We start from the raw sequence: 19,574 nt of genomic DNA, 5'->3' as shown, positions 1-19,574 counted from the left end.
GGCGTTCCAATCCTGGAAACGCGTCGACATCGTATTGTTGTGTGAGCAGAGCTGGTTCGTGCTGCCGGCTGTTGCCGCCGTTGCTTGCCTTGGAGTTCAAGGGCCACCCCAGCGCCGGAAGCCGCTCATCCACGGGATCATCAAGCTAAACCAAATCAAGCCCATCTCTCCTCCTCCTCTGCCTAAGTGCCGGTTGGTTAATTGCGGCACTAGCTAGCGAGGGCATTACAATGATGTTGAGGGAGCAGGGACATGGGATCGGATCTTCTACGGACTGGGTATGTGTATGCTATTATATTATCCTATAAACTTCGATGTTAGCCCAATCACAGGAGGCCCCCCACCACCAGCATCCTCTTTAAGCCGATTCAGATTTGTCCAAGCACGCAGCAGCCCGCGCAGGGGAAGAAGAGAACGTTGAGAAGCCACAAGTTTGCACGCAGAATCATCTCGCGACAGATGATCCCTCCACTATGCTGCCATCGAATGGCATGCGTCCAGTAGTGCAAACGCGCCCACCAAATCATGATGATTACAGATGTGGCCTTTTGAACCCTTTTGCGTCCTAAACTGCTAGTCTGCTGGTCATCACATACACGGAGCTCAGGCGAGAACGCGCGGATGGATACGGGGGCCGGAGCATGGGCGCCGTATTGTTTGGTCGTAGGAACACATCTCCATGACCTGTGGCTTGGCCTAGGTGCCCCACTTTCTTGCGAACGCACCGGATACAGAATTACTGCGGCCGGCAAAATCATACCAACCAGTACAGGAGATCCCCATCTCTCATGAAGAGAAGGGAGAGGATGTCATACGAGAGAAACTGGCTGTGCTAAATCTCAGCAGGATCTTTACTATTTGCATTTGGAAAAAAAATATTTTACTATCTCGAACAATCCGTTTTTCTCGGCAGGATCTTTACTTCAAAAACTATTTCAATTTGTTTAATATACACTCTAATAAGATTTGTCTTTTCCTTTTCTTCACTGTTCCAATTTGAGTTTTAAGGTCATATTGTTGTGAGGTGACATCGAATTTTTTACGATCTTTCTCTTAAACTTTACGTCCCCAAGGTTATTTTACTATTTAGTACTAGATGCTCCTAATCCGCAAAAATAATAAAAAAAATGGTGCTAACATATCTTTTTAAATATAGGTTGTGATGTCCTCGGTTTCCCAAATAAAATTTAAAACTGAAAAAGACTTAACTTCAACACTGAGGAAAAGTATAAACCTCATTAGTGCAGATTGGGCTAATTGAAATAGTTTAATAAAGAAATAAATTGACTCGAAATTTGGTTCACAGGTAAGCGGATAGTGCATTGTTTTTTTGGTAGTAAAATGAACGAAAAAAGTTCGGCCTGCAAGTGTTCAAATTGTGCTTATGTGATCATAAATCACCACGCAGCGGATCGTTTCGTTAGGCTGCCAGCTGCCTCCTTGTTCCGTCGTATTTCCAACTAATCGGTTCAGCTACTTCTACTTAAATATAGCCACAGGAATTCCACCCCAACTGTATTTAGCGCTATCTCGCAAAACCTTAAGTCAGAACAGCAACCGCACTTTTCGCTCAACAAAACGAGCTGACTTCAGCTCAGACTCACGCTGACCTTTTATTTGCTCTGCTACTGACCTTGACACATGCGAACAACTTTATGTTCCCACCAACTTATTAAAGGACAATACATCATGGCGATAAAATTGTTGTCATGGATCTAATTTGCTAGAAAGAAACAAAGGAAGTAGCTAGGGAATTTCTCCTGGCACTTCAAGTCCACATCTGCTTTAGCACAATCCACAAAATTTTCTAATGACGTCAGGAGCATATCTAGTGCATCCATCTTACTGCCTTTGATGATACAAGAAAGCAATCTGCAGTGCCAAATTGTGGTGACAAAAAGCAATGTGCAATAGGAATATTTGATGTTGGTTGGGAATTAAACTGGTCACATGGTTGGCATATCAAGCACTTGAAGAACATCTCTGAACTCGAACTCGTGTGTCTCTTTGTTGAAGCGCTCCATGAGTTTGTATCTCACATCATTCAGGTAGAATGAGTGAGCAGTCTCCAACAGGGTCTTCGCCTCTGAATCAGTTAGCTTGCTGGTGAAAACAACATCTCCTCGAATAAGCACTGTGTCCTTGGTTTCTGCAAACTCTGTGTAATGGGTGACAGTGTAGTATGGGCTTGCTTGAGTGCCTCTTGCTTTATAGTCTTCAAGTCCTGTGAAGATCATGTATGGCATCTGGACTGGGACATTGAATCACAAAGGAAGAAAAAATTAAGTCCAAGAATGTCCAAAAAATAACATTGCAAATTTTAGTGAACTAATGCTTAAGTAAATTAGACCCCCACTGCAATGTGCTACAAAACAGTAGGCGATGGCAATTGTTCAACCATTACAGGGCATGATAATTTCTTGTTCCAAAAGCCTGAGAATATGGATACTGTGAATTTGAGTTAAATGGTTGAATTTAGATGAACTAGTCATAGAACTTATTACTAGATAGAATTAACCTTTGCCTTATGCATTAAGATTTGTGTGACACAAAAAAACAAGCACATAATCTTGAGCCTAAGCACAGAAATATGCCATGTTGATGTCAATATCACAAATCAACTCCCTCCGTCGCTGTATTTTAAGGGTCCATTTTCCCAAAGTATATGTAATTCCAAAATAAAGCAGCACAATTTAAGAATGATCAAAGCCAGGTATATTTGTAGAGCTAATTGCTAAATTAATCGAGAGAACTACAAGAAAATGACTAGGTTAATCATAATTCCAATATCCACCAAATAACTTAGTACTAACCTTGCATGAACATAGTAGTGTATCCACTTCCCTTCCACAAAGGAATAACAAAATGACAACTACAGAATAAACAAAATTAGATCAGAAAATTCATTGGTACTAGAAAATGTGCAACTAATATCTCAAAGTTGAGGAATAAATACCATGTAGATGATCTTTGTTCCAGGAGATGGTACAGCTTTGTTTTCATAGATGCACCTATATGACCTCTTCCCAAATGATACTGATATTCAGGAAAAAAAAAAGAAGAGTAAAACAAGCAACAACACAAAATATCGGGATGAATCCAATAGTTAGCATGAAAAAATGCTTTAACAGGATAATTCATAATAAAAACAATATTAAACCATATCATTGCACACTACAGTCATTTATTCAACCCAGTTTTTCTTTTAGAGGGCGTAATAGAGCTGGAAATTGCAACATTAACCTAATCAGATAAAAGTCAACCCACCCACCACATACATAGAGAGAGGAAGAGGAAAACCATGCATTATATTTTACATCTTATGGTAAAAAAATTATGGGCTTAAAATCATCTGAGAAGTGTGTTGATTTTAATTACAATGCTACTCCTATCCTCAACACCTGACGTTTCTCTAAAGTAGGTTGTGGCCCAAAATTTGTACATGGAAGGTAAAACAAAATATGGTGTTGTTAAAAGTACTGTGGTAACTTTATTTATCTTTGAATACAGTTAAGGATATGGCACCCATTTGATTCCTAGATTTGAGCCACCGCTGATTTGCCCAATCCCTCTACCATTTGGTAAAAACAAGCACAATCAGGGGACAGAGGCTCAGAGCACATGCCGCTAGTGTTCCATGTCAGTTTGACAAACGGTGCCAAATAGAGGAAGTGAAAACTCAAAAAGTACATATTTATCCCACTCCAGTTATTTTAATTGCATGCATTGAGTTCAACAAAGTAATTTTCAAACGAGCAATTTTTACCAGTGTCAAAATACCATTGTTATGCAATATGCATTTCCTCTTATTTTTAAGGAGAAAAATAAATCCACTTGTACAGTTGCCTGATATGTTCTTCCATTAGCAGTAATCTAATTCTTAGGTTATCCACAATATCAAAGATCCTAGAAAGTAATTCGCAATATGAAGGCCTAGATATTTCAGTGGATATTTGGTTCCTTTCATTTCTTCCTTTTTAACAGATCATGTGGATATGTGACAAAAACAAATCGTTTCCAGCAAACTGCTAGAAATAAGTACCAAGCGTGCAAAACAGAATATCACATTTTTAGTGCTTATCTACATGGTCACCAGACGGGATTTTTTTTTTTTTTGGACACCAGAGCACCTCAACTCTTAACACAAATTGAAACGAAGCAAACGACTAATGAGGGGGTGCAGGGACTGACGTCATCCCAGGCGGCGACGAGGTGCTCGGGCGAGAGGCCCTTGGCGCGCTCGACGTCGATGATGGATCCCAGCGGCTTCGGCTTCAGCGGAGTGAACCCGCTCGCGAACTGGGAGTAACCCCTGCGCTGCGGCCACCGGGAGAGGTCGGCCCAAGGGGAAGATGGCGCTGCAGCAGAAGCCGCGGGATGCAGCGCCGGTGTAGCCGGAAAGCCTCCGTTGGGGACGGCGGGGGCGCGGAGAGCGGCGGCGGCGGCTGAGCGCAGGTGTCCCACCGGTAGCCGCCGCATCGCCGGAGCACTGACGTCGATGAGGAAAGGGTTTTTTGGGCTGGGCTCGCTCGCATCTCAATCACTGCCCTGTTCGGAAGCCCATTTTTGGCTGGGCTGGTGCTGTGCTGCCTGGGCTGATCAGCCCAGCCGCACATGCCCAGCCAACGGTGAATCCTATACATCTTGCACCTCTCTCTCTCCCTCACTCTCCCTATACATCTCGTACAAACAATTATAGCCATTAGATCCAACTAAACCCTAGCTTCCTCTCTCTCCCTCACTCCTCCTTCCTCTCTCTCCCCAGCCCCTCACGCGCGCCGCCGGCACCCGCGCCTGCCGCACGCGGCCCCGCGCACAGCTCGCCCCCGCCGGCCCCGTGCGCGCCACGCGCCCCCGCCGGCCCGTGCACCGCCGCGAGCCAAGTGCCCCTGCCGGCCGCGCGCGCCGCCGTGGGCCGCACGCCCCCACCGGCCCCGTGCGCCGCCGCGAGCCATGCACGTCGCCGCACCCCGCACCGCCGCCAACCGTCGGCACCGGAGAAGTAGATGGAAGAAAAAATATTTGTTGAACATTTTAAAAATTGATTCAACATTTTTGAGACGTTGGTTCAACATTTTTGAGATGTTGGTTCAACAATTTTGAGATGTTGGTTCAACAATTTTGAGATGCTGGTTCAACATTGATTTAATATTTTTGAGACGTTGGTTCAATATTTTTTTAGTAAAATGTTAAATGGGTCATCAGCTGGATTTTAGTGGACTTTATAGATAAATTGTTTATCCATCTTCCGGAAGACATATAGGAGCCCCCGAGCAGCCGCATCGCCGACGCTCCGAGCCCTCGCCGGCCCCTCCCCCACCGGATCCGCCCCCGCCCGAGCCACTGCCCGTCCGCTCGCTGGTCCCTTCCACCATCGGACCCGTCGCCGCCGCCGCTCCCCTTGCCGGGCCCTCCGCCCACCCATCACCGCCACGCCGGAGTGGGTGCAGATGAATAGTACAGCTCAGATCAGAACTGAGAGAGTTGGTATCTTTTGCTGTTTGGCCTGCAAAAGGATGATAGACTCAAGTATACCATGAAGTCAAGGGTTCGGCAACGCTGACTCTAGAACTGTGTGATATGTATGATACGTGGTACTCATTTGCGTACTCTACTATGTATTGGTTCATTAGATTCTTGTCCTCTTGCGCTGCTGAATTTTAGCCTTCTTTTGGAGGGGTAGAATCGCAAAGTATTGTCTTCCTTACATGTATGAAGTACGAGGTTGTAATGTATGTTTGTTGTACTGACTTAATTCCTGTTGTTGGCGCCATTTTTTGTTTCAATTTCAATGTTCCCGCCATTTTTTGGTTTCAATTTCATCAAGGCTGAATCAGCCGGTTTGCAGTGGCTGAAATTGTCTGGACGTGACTGTAGCGGCTGGTTGGCTGCTCGAGCCCAGCCAAATATGGGCAACCGAACAGTTCGTTGTATTTCTTTTTTTTTTAAGTGATGCTATACATAGTCTGTACCGACACGCAACTCAACAGTCAACTGTGAGCTGACAAGATGTCGAACTTCGGATTCAGGAATATGTGGTAGAATATTAATTCCAAGCTTGAATTATTCCAAAAATATTTTCAAATTTCAAATTTATTTGTGAATCTATTTTCAATTAACCTACCATTTGAAATTTCTAGCTATTTAACTAAAGTAGGTTGAACTTAACACTCCGCTCCCCTACAAGCAGGACATTAAAATTCATCCACCGGCTAACATTGCAACTAAAATTTTACATAGCTATCGAAAAGGAAGCTCCAATAATGAGTGTGACTTGCGAAGCTTTCTCTATCATAGGCAGGAAACCCGTGAGGCTGTGGCAATGGACAGTAAAAGCCTAAAAGGGGATAATTATGTGTTTCACTTTCTTTTCTGTGAGTTTTGAAGCTTGTTGGGGTAAAAACACTTCTTCACAGTGAAGGTGAAACTTGCTTCGTAAAAGACGTTTAAGAATTTTGAAACATTCCTTTAAGAGAATCTCATACATACGATGATACAAACAGGTAAAATTTGGAAACATGGTTCTAGAAAATTTTACACATTTTTTTTTTAGTTATTTCTTCGCACTAAGCTATTTGCACAACATTGTTTCCCACATGTTTCTCACCATCTAAACCGAAGGGAATGGAGACGTCCAAGAAGCTCATGAAAATCGCGTTCATTCTTTGAATGTACAAATAGAATGCAAGAATCCATACTATTTTTTAAAAAAATGTCGGGAGCATTAGGTAATGATCCGATGGAGTGCTCAACGGCACCGACATTCAACCAACCATCCGCTCGGTTGCAGCTAGGTCTTTTTTAGTTTAAATATTTGTGCTAATTTTTTAATTGAGATTCAATTTTGGAGAAGTAGACCTAGAGAGGCTGGAGGTGCACGGTCACCAATTTGCACCCCAAGTTCCAGCTGAGTGGGACATCCTGTGCGTATAGGAAACCAGAACCTGCGAGCGAAGCATTGATATATGATCCTAGAAGCAAACATGTCCTTAAAGAAACTGGTGTTGCTCCCAAGATATGCAACACGGATGCATAAGAGCAAGGCTAATAATACAACCACTTGTTGACTGTAAGGATTCTTATAACCTACTTCTCAGCCAACTAGTATAATAATTTAATCCTTCATCATTAATATAAGACCCACATATCTCTCTCGCAAGGTTTCTTAGTTCTTGTGTCCAAGCTGGCTGTAAACTTGCAGCCCACCTTTCCTCTCTCTCTCTTCTCTATCCTCCACCTCAACATTTAGCCTTTTTATAGCCTGCTATAATACTTGCTCTAAGGTACTCCCTCCATCCTGAAATGTATCATTCTAAAATTTTTAGGACAAATTATGGTTGTGTAGAAAAGAGTCTCCTACCCACATGTTCCTCCCACTACATGATTGCATGCACATCTTTCTATTGGGAAAGACCTAAAAATAATGCACAATTAAAATGGTTGAGTTCACTCTCAACATAGAATGATATACATTTGAGGACAAATTTTAAACCATAGAATGACATACATTTCAGGATGGAAGGAGTATGTAGAATAGATTCATAAGTTTTGTATCTTCAGCTTTGCGTTACACACTACTAGGAGTCTAGGAGGGCATAGATAAAGCCATATCACATATGTACAGGGAGACATAATCATACCATAGAGAGGCCAAAATAGGCTTTTCGGATTATACCGCTAGCCAGAGTCACGCTAGCCAGAGTCACACCATCTGATCCTAGATTCCTACGTACCACTAGGGGTGGTAATAGGTCATGACCCTAGTGGCCTCTTCACAGCCCATCAAAACTCTTAAATTTTTTAGCTCAAAATTGTATAAAATTAGAGCCCAGCCCTTTTAAGACCCGACCCTTATATTTTCTAGTTCAAAATTTTGGGTCCTTTACCACCCCTACGTACCACGCCTTGACACCCAGAGTCTATCTTTCTTCATTCTTCAATTTCCTAGACAAAGTTGCAGCAGTAAACAGAGCTTCTTTCTCAAATGGCGAGATCTGGATATTCCTGCAGACACGGCAAATTAAATCCATACAAATTCAGATCAATGATTCACTGCCAATCATGTAATGCAGTGACAGTTTCTTTTGTAGCATCGTATAACTGGCTGCTAAGCAACAATCAGACTCCTCAAAGCTTTAGAAACATGATGGTACGTTGATGTTAGAAAATTTAAGATACTCACAGGCCAACTTTTCTGAGATTTTGAAAAGCATATATGAAGTTACAAGATATCTCTTGGAGACTTGCTCCAATCTTTTCAGTTGTAGCAGTAGAATCACTAGAGTCACTTTGAACAGACAGGCAAACCTGAAAATTATGTAACAGAACTGAATAGGTAAAATGTAGCAGCTGGAAATATATCAAAACAACATAAGGAGCAAACTACGAACATCAAACACAGGAACCTAAGTTAACAGCTCAAAGCTTATCGATAATATCACCTTACGATTGTTCTCTTAAGTTAAAAAGTAAAAGATGTGCTATAAATTTCGTCACCAGTATTAACACAGTATCATCAGTAAAATGGAAATTTAATTGGTAGCATACAAAGGAAGAGTATGATAAATAATAACATTGCAGTCACTGTATATTCTGGGAAATGACACTCTAGTAGCGGCTAACATGCTGTTTTTGCCCTCATGTTATTTTGGAATTCACCATAACACGGCACTCAATGGATGAGTGGCTCACAATTGAGGAGGTATCCGTGGCAATGGGATGGTTGTAGAGGAGCTCACAATGGTGACAACTGGGTAATGGGTATTCATGTTATTTAAATAAAAACTGAGTGAATGTTCAAGAGGAAACACTATTTTCCTAAATAACGACAACATCATTCTGCAGGTTCAAAAAGTGTAGCCTACGCAATTATGGTTCATTTGGACAAGCATGGACTACAACAAATACCTCCACATTGGCAGGTAATTTAGGTTAGGCGAATCATACATCTACAATAACCAGGTCATATTATAAATCTATAATATAGTGAGGTCACTATATTGTACATTCCTTATATGGCCTTTTATCTTCAACACCAGCACCATCAGAAGAGTACATATGAGCATCCACATGACAGGACACACTCATAGGCTGCAGCTTGCAGGTCACACAAAAAATGACTATTGCATTTTGTATATTTCCCAATAAACTATTTCCACGAGAGATTACTGGCAAATAATTTCTTGATTGTTATCATACTGTATACAAGGTAACACAAAGTCACTTTAAGTTCTGCAGTCACTTTGCTTCTGCCATGCATATGAGTAAAACACATAAGATCAAACTCAAGACATGATGTCATGGGCAATCGGAGATCTTATGGCTGGGCAGGCCCATTAGGGTTAGGTTTAGGGATCAGATTAGGTCTTACTTAGGGGTCAAGGACCCCTCTCTATATAAAGAGAGATATGTCATTCAAGGCAGGCAAGAATTATGAGAAATCAATCTAGTCCCAATCCCCAGTTCGTCTCCCCAGTCTAAATCCAATCCCAACCTAATCAGCCATCGCCATCCGGCTATCTTCCCGGTGGATGTTTACCCCGTTATGAACTAGGTTCATAACACATGATAATAAAAAGTTAATTCAAGAAGGAAAGTAGAAGTCTTTAATGTCTCTAACCTGGTAGGCATGCGCTAAAAGAAGCTGTGCAACTTCTGTACCCATCTTTTTGACAATAGCTTTTGCGCTTGTGGTTGTCAAAAAGAAACTCAGGACACTTCCCAATTTCAAATCTTGTTGTGAACTATCCGACCTTCGAGTACGAACTGCGCCCTGCGAAGATGAGGGTAGAAAAAGCATGTATAATTTCATGGTCACTAGAAGAAGAAAACATGTAATGGAAGATACCAAGTATAATGATAAGTCTCAATTCCACATTGATGCAACTTGACAAAGCTGGAGTTTAACTTAATTTTTACCTATGCATTTGTAAGAAATATGAGACTCACAAACTACAAATGATTCAGCAACAATTACGAGAGACACTGCCGAATTCTTTTTGTATTATGTATTCCGTTTTGTATCCTCTTTACTAGTACATGCACCATTGTTTCCTATGCACTACTACAGCTTTTCTGCATTATTAATATAAATACGTAGGAGCCCCCCTACCGATTTCCTCAAAAAAAAACAATTGTGAGAGCCATAGGTCATAACCAGGCAAGCTGACAGCTGATACTGATAAGCCTACGTGAGCTCAGCATAAGGCATAAGCTGCAACAATCTATTTTGAAGATATACATGATGATTGAGTAGAACAAGTAAAGTGATGAAACACCAAACAGCAGCTCTTAAGCTGTCCCAGGTCCCAGAAATCATTTTTGTGTGGAAATAATGATGTTTGCTTGTTAAGCACATCAGGCTCTGGGCAAGGGAGATCATTGAAGAGTAAATCTAGAATACCTTGGCACAGTATTTTGAAAAGTACTGTAGAATAATATTCAATTTCCACTTGCGTTCCATGAAGGCCTGTTATAATTAATCAAAGAGTCATTTGTTTACAGTTAAAGGTGCAAGGACAAGCAACTTAAGAATCAGAATGGTGAGAAAATGAGCAATGCAAGGTTAATACTAGTACTTTCTGTTTGCTTTTTCAAATTTGTCTTTCTTCAGAACTCACTGCAGCAGAGTTGCAGCTTAGATTGCTTGCACCAAAGATCTTACTTTTGTGTATAGAACTAATAAACACCCAAGTTAACCTGACAGCGACTACTTGATATGAAATTTTCAATTTTACAAAGGGATTAGCACTGACCAATCAAGCCATATATGCTTCCCCATTAGCAAAAAAAATAAAAAATTTAGCTAGTAGTGAACAGCCATGAATGGATTTTACAACAAGCCATTGATGTGACAGCTACTATTTGATCTGAAATTTTCAATTTCACAAAGGGATTAGCACTGAACAATCAAGCCATAAAGCCCCCATTGGCAAAAAAATTTAGCTAGTAGTGAACAGCCATGAATGGATTTTACAAGTAGCTCAGTCTTTTCATGCAAGTTTAACACAATAACAACACAAACAGATTAATTAAGATATCCATAAAAGAAAGACAGGGGTCAAGAGATGGCAATGAGTTGCAGTTACCAAGAGAAATGGGGATAAGTAACTGATGTTATAAGTTAGCTCCTCCAAAATAACTTCCGTGATAGGGTTTCTACAAAGAAAGAAACAGTGTCAGTACTTAACAATTAAAAGCACCTTCAGTTCAAAACGTAAAATAACCTGGCTGACCTGAACCCGTCAGCTCTTGAAGTCAGCCCCAACGTGTCGACTTCTTTCCTGATCAAGTCAAGTTCCATGACCTACATAAGAATGAGGGTTAGCACTGGGCTACAAGGTAACTGTATCACCAAATATCAAATACTAACCATCACAAATAATTTCCGGAGGGATACAAGAGTCCTTTCTGACTCCAACAAGAAATAATTTAGGGAAGAATGCATATCAGATGCTGATTTAGCTTCTCCTTCAGAAGGTATGCTGCCTTCAACTGCATCTTTAGCTTCAGGGTGAAACTGGTTGAGTAGAAGATACATGCAGTTCTTTACAAAAGATTTGAACACGAGCTTTCGTGATCCCTGTTAATATTTGTCAACAGAAATATCCACATTGTCACAAATCACATGATAAATGTACATCAGTGGCATGTAACTCAAACAGAAACCACAACTGCAGATAAAATCTCTTATTTTAATAAAAGCAAAAAAGAGACAAGAAAACTAGTGCATTGATAGTGATGTGGGCCATACCAGAAGCATATTTAACAGGGATTCCCTGAAGATAACCCAGTCTAGTGACTCTGTAACAAGATCAGAAAATTGATAAGGCATTTTTGTAACTGTGCAGACATATAAAAGTTAGAACAAGATAAACAGCTAGGTTCTTGAGTAGTTTACGTTTGTATGCAATATGACGAGGTACAAAATCTGCTTCGAGTGTGTTGACAAGATACTGGAACAGCATCATATTCTCAATAGCCTAGATCATAGAACAGAAAAGAAGTCAAATTTCAAATCTAAAGAAAATAATCAGATGAACCCAGTTATCAATAAACAAACAGATAAACACAATACTTTTTAGGCTCATCCATGAAATGCAATGATGAGATATATTAATAACATTTAGACTCATCCATGAAATGCAATAAGAGAACAAATAGATACAGTGAACAAAAGTTCCTAATACCAGGCTCAATAAAATATAAGCTTTCTTTCATTTAAAAGTAAAAGGTTGGAGTAACTTAAAACTAATCGCAGCAAATGAAACAGTGAGAATATTTCAGGCATGTGATATCTATGATTGTTATACAGAGATACCTCTATTATTTATTCTTTTGAACTATCTAACTAGCATCAGTCACATGATTATGAAGGATCCAGAACAAATTTTAAGCATCCGAAATCAAGGCAGATGAAGAGGCAAACTAAATCAATCAATAGAGTGTGGAAAGGGGGCTGCAACAGACTTATTTTTATATTAACCAAATTACTGTGTCAAATAAAATAAAACAAACAATTTGATATCAGATGATGAGTTGAACAAAGCGTGAACGTGGCATTTATGATATTATAGGAAATAATGCAAGATAATATTGAGCCAAAGGCAGCTTGCAAACATCTTTGAGAGGCTAAAACACACTGGTCTTACCTTAATTCCATTATTATCATCCGTGGGATTAGTTCGTTCAACCATGGCCTCAATCAGCAAAGAGAATCTCTTGGGAAGGGCAAAACAGAATAAGATATCTTCATGACAAATAGAAAATTTCACAAAGTCGTGTACGTTGATCTAATGCACTTACAGCAACTAGTGTCTGAACAAGCTAAGGGAATTAATTTAGAGTAAAACACTAGCCAAAATGGCAAAAACCTGACAGTATCAATTACAACTAGGACTAGCACTTATCACATAAGTCAAAAGGTTCCACGAACTTAAAAATAAATCAAAAGGGTCTACAGAGTACTGGGGTCACAAGGGGGAAAAACAAGCTAAATGAAAAACTCAAAAGGTACATTCCAATTATACCTGTACCCCACGTAATAAGGTATGGATTTTGGACCAAAAAGGTTCGAAGAATCGTAATAAATACTTCATTATTACTAAAACAGAGTTTCTTCTGGAGTTCCAGGGAAAGCCCTGGTACATTAGCGATGCATTCAGGACCAACACGTTCACAACATTACAGGCGTAGTTTGAGCAAATCAAGCTTGCCAGTGTACATGGCACACAGGTCATCAAGACTAATCCATACAGAAAGACAATTACCTAAACAGAGTTTGAGAAGCTGGACATAATTTATGGTATTATACTATAATATGTAATGTCAGCTTACTGAAGGATCAAATAGGTGATCTGAGATCCTCGCATTTCCTCCGATCTCACTACTAAGAGAACCATTGCCAATGAGAAATGGTAACCAGGACTGTACAACCAGAAAATATTTGTGAGTGCAAAAGTGCAACTAAAACATGGGGACATTTTAATGAAGACAGCGTTTTGATGAAATTATATTATCTTGTTACCTCTTTGACTACAACTAGTGATTGGTGCCCATCAGAATCTGTCAAATATGTTCTTGGGTATTGCTGCAAGAAAAAAACACCCATGAAGTGAAATACTTTCTGAAAAGAATTTTGCATGGTATTGTAACGAAAATCAGTATAGCTCCCTTTTTAAACCCAAACAGAAAATGACGTGAATGTCAGTTGTGCAATATGAACAAAAGAAATTTTGAAGAGTTACTAAAATAGCCATTGACATTTATATATCCCTTTTATCAAAGTTCCAAGATCAGATGACAAAGGGGCAGCTGGAAAAGAAAGTATTTGCAGTCACACAAGAGGCAGAAAGTAGGACAAATGGTAAGTGACACTTTACCTTACCCAAATCCATTAAGAGATGGAAACTTGCTACAGCAAGCTCCAGAGAGCGACTGTTCCGAAGAACCTGGAAAACACCATCATACATTCTCCTAGCAGAAGGAGAAGATCACATGAAAGAACACTGTGTAATCATAGAACTGACCAAAATAACTTATGTGCACATTAAATAAAACTCTCTCAGAAAATCAACAAATATTCAGTAAAAAAAAATTGTTTCAACTGAATAAGTAGGCATGAAACAACAAACTTTTAGACAGTCAGAGAAAGTTTAGTAAAAATACTATCCAAGGTATGAAACACAACACATAATGTAGAACTGCTCCAACTCTGAATTGGGAGCACTGGAGCAGATGCAGGACACAAGAGTATCTGAAACAGAACTTTGCCCAGTATAAACTCTCATCACACACAGTGCAACCAAATTTATGCAATAGGAGCTAGCTGAGTCGCCTCATTGGCCAAAATACTACAAGACTATAAGAGCGGACAATTTCGCACTGAATGACGCAGTAAACAGGAGGCCACCAATCTACTTCGAGTGGGATAAGTTCCGTACCACGAGGGGGCCGAGGGATTGTCGGCGGCGAGGCAGGCGGAGCGCACGGCCTCCAAGAAGGCAGCTCCTGCAGAATTTCACCAATGACTTAGGGGATTGATAGGCACATGGCGGCAGATGAAATAAACCTAGGGGGGAACGATGAGGGGATGGAGAGGCGGCAGGACGAGGCGATTACGGTCGTCGTGGAGGTCGCGGGAGTCCTTGATGCCGGAGGAGTCAAGGATGGCCATCGCATTCTCCTCGATACCGCCGTCCGCGGCGGCGGCGGGGGTGGTGGTCGGCGCGCGAGAGGCCACCATTCTGCTGATGCGGAGGTTTGGGAGGGTTTCTGTGAGGTGGCGTTTTTTTCTGGTAATACTAGTTGAATGCCCGTGCGTTGCTACGGGAGTAAAAAAATCAAGTGTAAAAATATTAAAACTGCCAATAAATAACAATATTCATCATATATTCATCGATCATAGAGAGTAACGACCAAGAGTTTCAGGCCAAACCGATGGAAGCTAAATAGCTCAGCAGTATAGAGGATAGAAATTCCAGAGCATACAAACTGTGATCCGACGGGCATAACAGTGATGGACATCAGGTTTACCTTGGAGTGATCCGACAAGCAGAAACCACCAACACCAAACCAGAGCTGATCAAAGGAGCCCTTTGGATTCCTGCAAGCCTGAAACATCGTCGCCTCCTTCAGTGAACATGCTAATGTGCAATCCTCATATATCACTACACAAATCAACTCAAATAGTAGAGTGAAGATTCTTCCAGCATCAACAAAAATATACAGATTAGCCTCACAGCTCATGGATATGGATCACAGCAGCATTCTGAAATCAGTTTAAATTCTCTTAACAACTTGTTGGCTACTAACTGATCAGAACAAAGAAGCCGGAAAAAGATCAAAGTACTTGAAACCTGGCTTAAGTACATCGACATTAATATGAGAACGCAGGTAACAGCTCGTACAGATGAATTTTGCACAGATCATGGCACTATCAGAAAACAAGTCTGAATAAATACATAGTTGATTGATTACTGCAGGGTTTTATGTAGCATGCTGGTTCTAACATGTGCAGAAAGGAGCTAGTACAGACCCTAAAAAATTTAGGTAGCTGGTTATAACATGCGCAGAAAGGACCCTAAAAATTATTTTTTGTCTCTACTGCTACAAAATTCATATGACCTGGTGGACTACAGATATATAGCACAATAGGACAAGCTAAATAAATAGAAACCTTGGAACTTTTGGTTTCTATTATGAGTGTGCTTAGTCCAGTACAAGCTGCTGCAATGGCAGCTGAAAGGAGAATGCATGATGATTTGTTGTGCGGCTCTTTTATGCTGGGTGCTTATTAGCATCATAAAAAAAATAACTGCAATTGATTGCTCAATTGTGAAACCCAAACGCATGCACGTACAATAAGAGACCAGCTGAGCATGTCCTATTAATTACCTGCTGCAGAGGTGAACGGTAGAGCGACAGGCCACTGCACGAGCTCCGATCTGTTGAGCGCAAATATTTGTGAGCATATACATGTATCTTGAGATATACTAAACTAAACTATACACATCAGATGCAAAAAGTAGTAGATATCTTAGGAAAAGCAATGGCTCACGGACAAAGAAGCACTGCACCATCGCAAATCTATAAGTGTGCGGTAAGAATATCCAGTTCAGAATGATTCAGTATTACACTGATTCACACATCCAGTTATCAAGGTAAAAATACTCACATTCATCCAAGAAGATCAAAAACGTGCATATGAATTATACAACTGTAAACCAAAAATAACTGAATATAGCACAAAGGCTAGATGTGTTCAGCTTACAACTGGTGGAATTCAGACCCTAGCAAAAACCGTTCTACCTACAGCCCGAGTGTTGCCATGAGTGTCAAAAAAATTCAATATAACAGGAAAAAAAATATGATTGTCATCAGACTCTACAATCTTCATGATCTTAACAAAGATATTGTTTTAAGTTGGTTAACAAAGAGACTTTGGTCGCTTGAGCACTTATAGTTTGTATAAACATCTATTGGTTAGACTTTCAAATCTCATGCCATCAATTAAGTCACGAGTGTTCAAAGCAGGCAGCAAACAGTCAGTTCTGAGTGAAATCTAGGATAGTCATACCTCTTAATAAGTACACAGCCCAGTAGCCAGAACTTCAGTCTTCTGATTCTCTTTAAATCTGCATATCCCCCTAGGTAACACTTGGAATGATTTCCTGAGCTAGCAACCTGCAAGAAAAAAAAAAGCAGAGAGAAATTTAGATAGCCGGCTGGACTGTTGTAATGTTGCAATGCATCTTTCCAAGTGTTTCTATCATCAAAGCCGTGAGTTGATTAATTGACGATAACAAATAGCCATGAGTCATAACCACTCACATGATTCTGTTCTTTTGAAAACGCCAACATAGGTTCCATGAAATTATACAACAAATAGATCCAATTCTACAGCATGGTGGACCACATATATATATAGCACAATAGGAGAAGCTAAATAAATAGAAATCTTGAATTCTTGTGATTCTACCAATCCTGTAGCCAAGATTCATGGAAGTGATCCAAAAATTAGAGAATCGCCAAACAAAGAACAAAGAAGCAAGGAGTAACATAGCACATTGTCATATTATCGAACACCTAGCAGGCATGCAAAAGGCAACCTCCTGATAAACATGATGGATGCCCAATCGGATAGTCAGTCCTCACCGGCAGCAGAAGTTGAACAGCAGGCGGCGAGGTCGGGGTCTTGCAGACCTCCGGGTCAGCGGCCGAGCAGGGGGCGGTCGAGCGGGGTCACCTTGGAAGGCGTGAAGTGGAGGGGCGGCGCCGCCTTGTAGAGGAGGAAGACGCGGAGGCGCCACGTAGCAGGGAAGTCGTCAGAGCTGTAGACGCGCACGACGCCCCCGTCCCAGGGCGCCGCCGCCTTGTAGAGGAGGAGGGAAGAGCGAGGCCGCAGGAGCCCGGGCGAGGAGCCGGCGGCCACGAGTCGCGCCGTCGAAGTCTTTACGCGAGGATGCGGCAGTGGTGGCGGCGTGAGCACCGGCCCGCACCCCCGATGCGCGGCGGAGTCCGCGTCCCAGTCTCGCCGGCCGCCGGGCGCAGAGAGGACGGAGGCGAAGGCGACGGCGGCGCAGGAGGAGGAGGAGCAGCGGCCGGCGGGGGATCCAAGCGGTGAGGCCGGTAGCGGATGGGAGAGGTGGGGCGACGGGGAGGCGCAGGAGGGGGGCGTGGGGAGGCGAAGGGGGGCGCGCGTGGGCGGAACCGTCGAGAGCGTTGGGGCAGCGGATGGGGAAGGAGAGAGCCCCGAGGCAGACCTACGGGGGGAGGCAGACCCACGGGAGATCCGAGCGGAGGCAGACCTACGGGAGGCAGACCCACGGGACTTCGTTCTTTTTAGATGGTAGGCATTAAAAAAATTATTTCAACTGAATAATAAAGTATGAAACAACAAACTTTTAGACAGTTTTAGAAAATTTGGTAAAAATACTATCCAAAGTATGAAACACAACACATAATATAGAACTGATCTAAGGAGCACTGAAGCAGATGCAGGACACAAGAGTATCTGAAACAGAACTTTGTCTAGTATAAACTCTTATCACACACAGTACAACCAAATTTATGCAATAGGAGCTAGTCGCCTCATTAGCCAAAATACTACAAGACTATAAGAGCGGACAATTTCGCACTGAATGACGCAGTAAACAGGAGGTCACCAATCTACTTCGAGTGGGATCAGTTCTGTACCACGAGGGGGCTGAGGGATTGTCGGCGGCGAGGTAGGCGGAGCGCACGGCCTCCAAGAAGGCAGCTCCTGTAGAATTTCGCCAATGACTTAGGGGATTGATAGGCACATGGCGGCAGATGAAATAAACCTAGGGGAACGATGAGGGGATTGTCACAGGACAGTCCAAATAATACCAATCAAGTGCAATAATTAACACTTAACTCAGACCAGAATTTACTGCACTCAACCAGTACACTCAGACCACCTGCTGTAACCAGGATCGGTTGCACAGGAACTCTCGCCAAAAGACGAGCACAGATGATTACCAGCGATAAAAGCATTCAAAACCACTTACAACCCGAGTTTAACAGAAATACCAACTTAAACTACAATAAGTGTTTACAAGACAGTTTTACAATTCAAACCTCAGAGTTCAAACGCAGCGGAAAGTAATTTAGAGTTAAAACAAGCTTCAAAACAATACGATAGATAACGTCGACGTCAGAAGATGAACTTCACATCTTGCCCACTGATGTGAGGCTCACCTGCCCGCACGTCACGGCGAAGACGGGACCCACTCGACCGACCAACCCGGAGGAAGTGGTTGACCGATCCACGAGGCGCATACCTCCTCGGAGTCCTCCGGAACGTAACCTGCTAAAAGATATGGCAACAACAAGCCTGAGTATTCTAATACTCAGCAAGACTTACCCGTCCATAGGTATACTTAGCCCATTAACTAGACATGAAAGGCTTTTTGGCTCTGGAGTTATTTTGCTGAAAAGCAGCTAGCACTGAATCCTTACTTTCAATATTTTAGCGCCACTTGAGTTGACCGCTATAACTTAGGTTTGCCTAGTACTCTAGAGCATACATGGTTGATCACATTATCTTTTCAGAGCACCACAGCCATAACTCATATTCTCAACTTTTCATTCCCAATTCCATTATTTACTACGATGTGACAGAGAGATCAAGGTTCTCATATCCGCGAGTCACGGCGAATTGATTCGATTTAACCTTGCAAGGTGGACCTAACCAACACGGCACGTATATGCCCCGTCGAGCTATACACACCAACCCTTCACATATGCACACCGAATAGGCGAACTGCCCTGTGACCCGGGACTGCTAGCCCCACCGATACCAACGAAGGGTCAGCCATGAGTTTGTATACTAGCTCCACTGGTGAAGACAGTATCAAGTCCGCCTACCGGGGCACATATGGTACTGAGCTTACCGGTTTCGACTACCTCCTACTCCCGGCATGCGGTTAGTACTGTTCAATCCTCGATCAGTAGTGCCAACAACGGTACGGTCCTCAATCGACACAGGCGGAGGCTCACTTTCCATAACTTCCATATCCATAACTCAATCCATCTCCGCCCGGTCTCCATTT

General features: G+C 42.0%; 2 protein-coding genes across 5 annotated transcripts; both read right to left on the bottom strand.

Annotated features, from left to right (window-relative positions):
• Positions 1-1,634: 1,634 nt before the first annotated feature.
• On the bottom strand, positions 1,635-4,583 carry LOC120699733. The gene is made up of 4 exons (XM_039983793.1): positions 4,192-4,583; positions 2,957-3,036; positions 2,814-2,872; positions 1,635-2,251 (listed from the first exon to the last, which is right to left on the bottom strand). The coding sequence occupies exons 1-4, from the start codon at positions 4,477-4,479 to the stop codon at positions 1,947-1,949; spliced, it is 732 nt and encodes a 243-aa protein (XP_039839727.1). The 5' UTR covers positions 4,480-4,583; the 3' UTR covers positions 1,635-1,946.
• Positions 4,584-7,468: 2,885 nt separating this feature from the next.
• LOC120699714 (negative regulator of systemic acquired resistance SNI1-like) lies at positions 7,469-17,809 on the bottom strand. Of its 4 annotated transcripts, none has more exons than XM_039983758.1 (19): positions 17,155-17,809; positions 16,577-16,683; positions 15,895-15,944; positions 15,034-15,111; positions 14,620-14,744; positions 14,442-14,508; positions 13,881-13,974; positions 13,526-13,588; positions 13,336-13,425; positions 12,651-12,719; positions 11,900-11,981; positions 11,753-11,802; positions 11,372-11,581; positions 11,235-11,305; positions 11,088-11,157; positions 10,403-10,468; positions 9,620-9,772; positions 8,183-8,307; positions 7,469-8,004 (listed from the first exon to the last, which is right to left on the bottom strand). In XM_039983758.1, the coding sequence occupies exons 5-19, from the start codon at positions 14,741-14,743 to the stop codon at positions 7,920-7,922; spliced, it is 1,419 nt and encodes a 472-aa protein (XP_039839692.1). In that variant the 5' UTR covers position 14,744; positions 15,034-15,111; positions 15,895-15,944; positions 16,577-16,683; positions 17,155-17,809; the 3' UTR covers positions 7,469-7,919. The 4 variants fall into 4 exon arrangements, with proteins under 4 accessions (XP_039839692.1, XP_039839700.1, XP_039839706.1 ...); XM_039983766.1 differs by having other exon boundaries at positions 14,620-14,823; positions 17,155-17,720; XM_039983772.1 differs by having other exon boundaries at positions 14,620-14,747; positions 17,155-17,720.
• Positions 17,810-19,574: the final 1,765 nt, after the last annotated feature.

This window comes from Panicum virgatum, chromosome 1K (genome assembly GCF_016808335.1).
Source record: "Panicum virgatum strain AP13 chromosome 1K, P.virgatum_v5, whole genome shotgun sequence".
Lineage (NCBI taxonomy): Eukaryota > Viridiplantae > Streptophyta > Magnoliopsida > Poales > Poaceae > Panicum > Panicum virgatum.
This window is presented reverse-complemented; position numbering and strand designations above follow the sequence as displayed.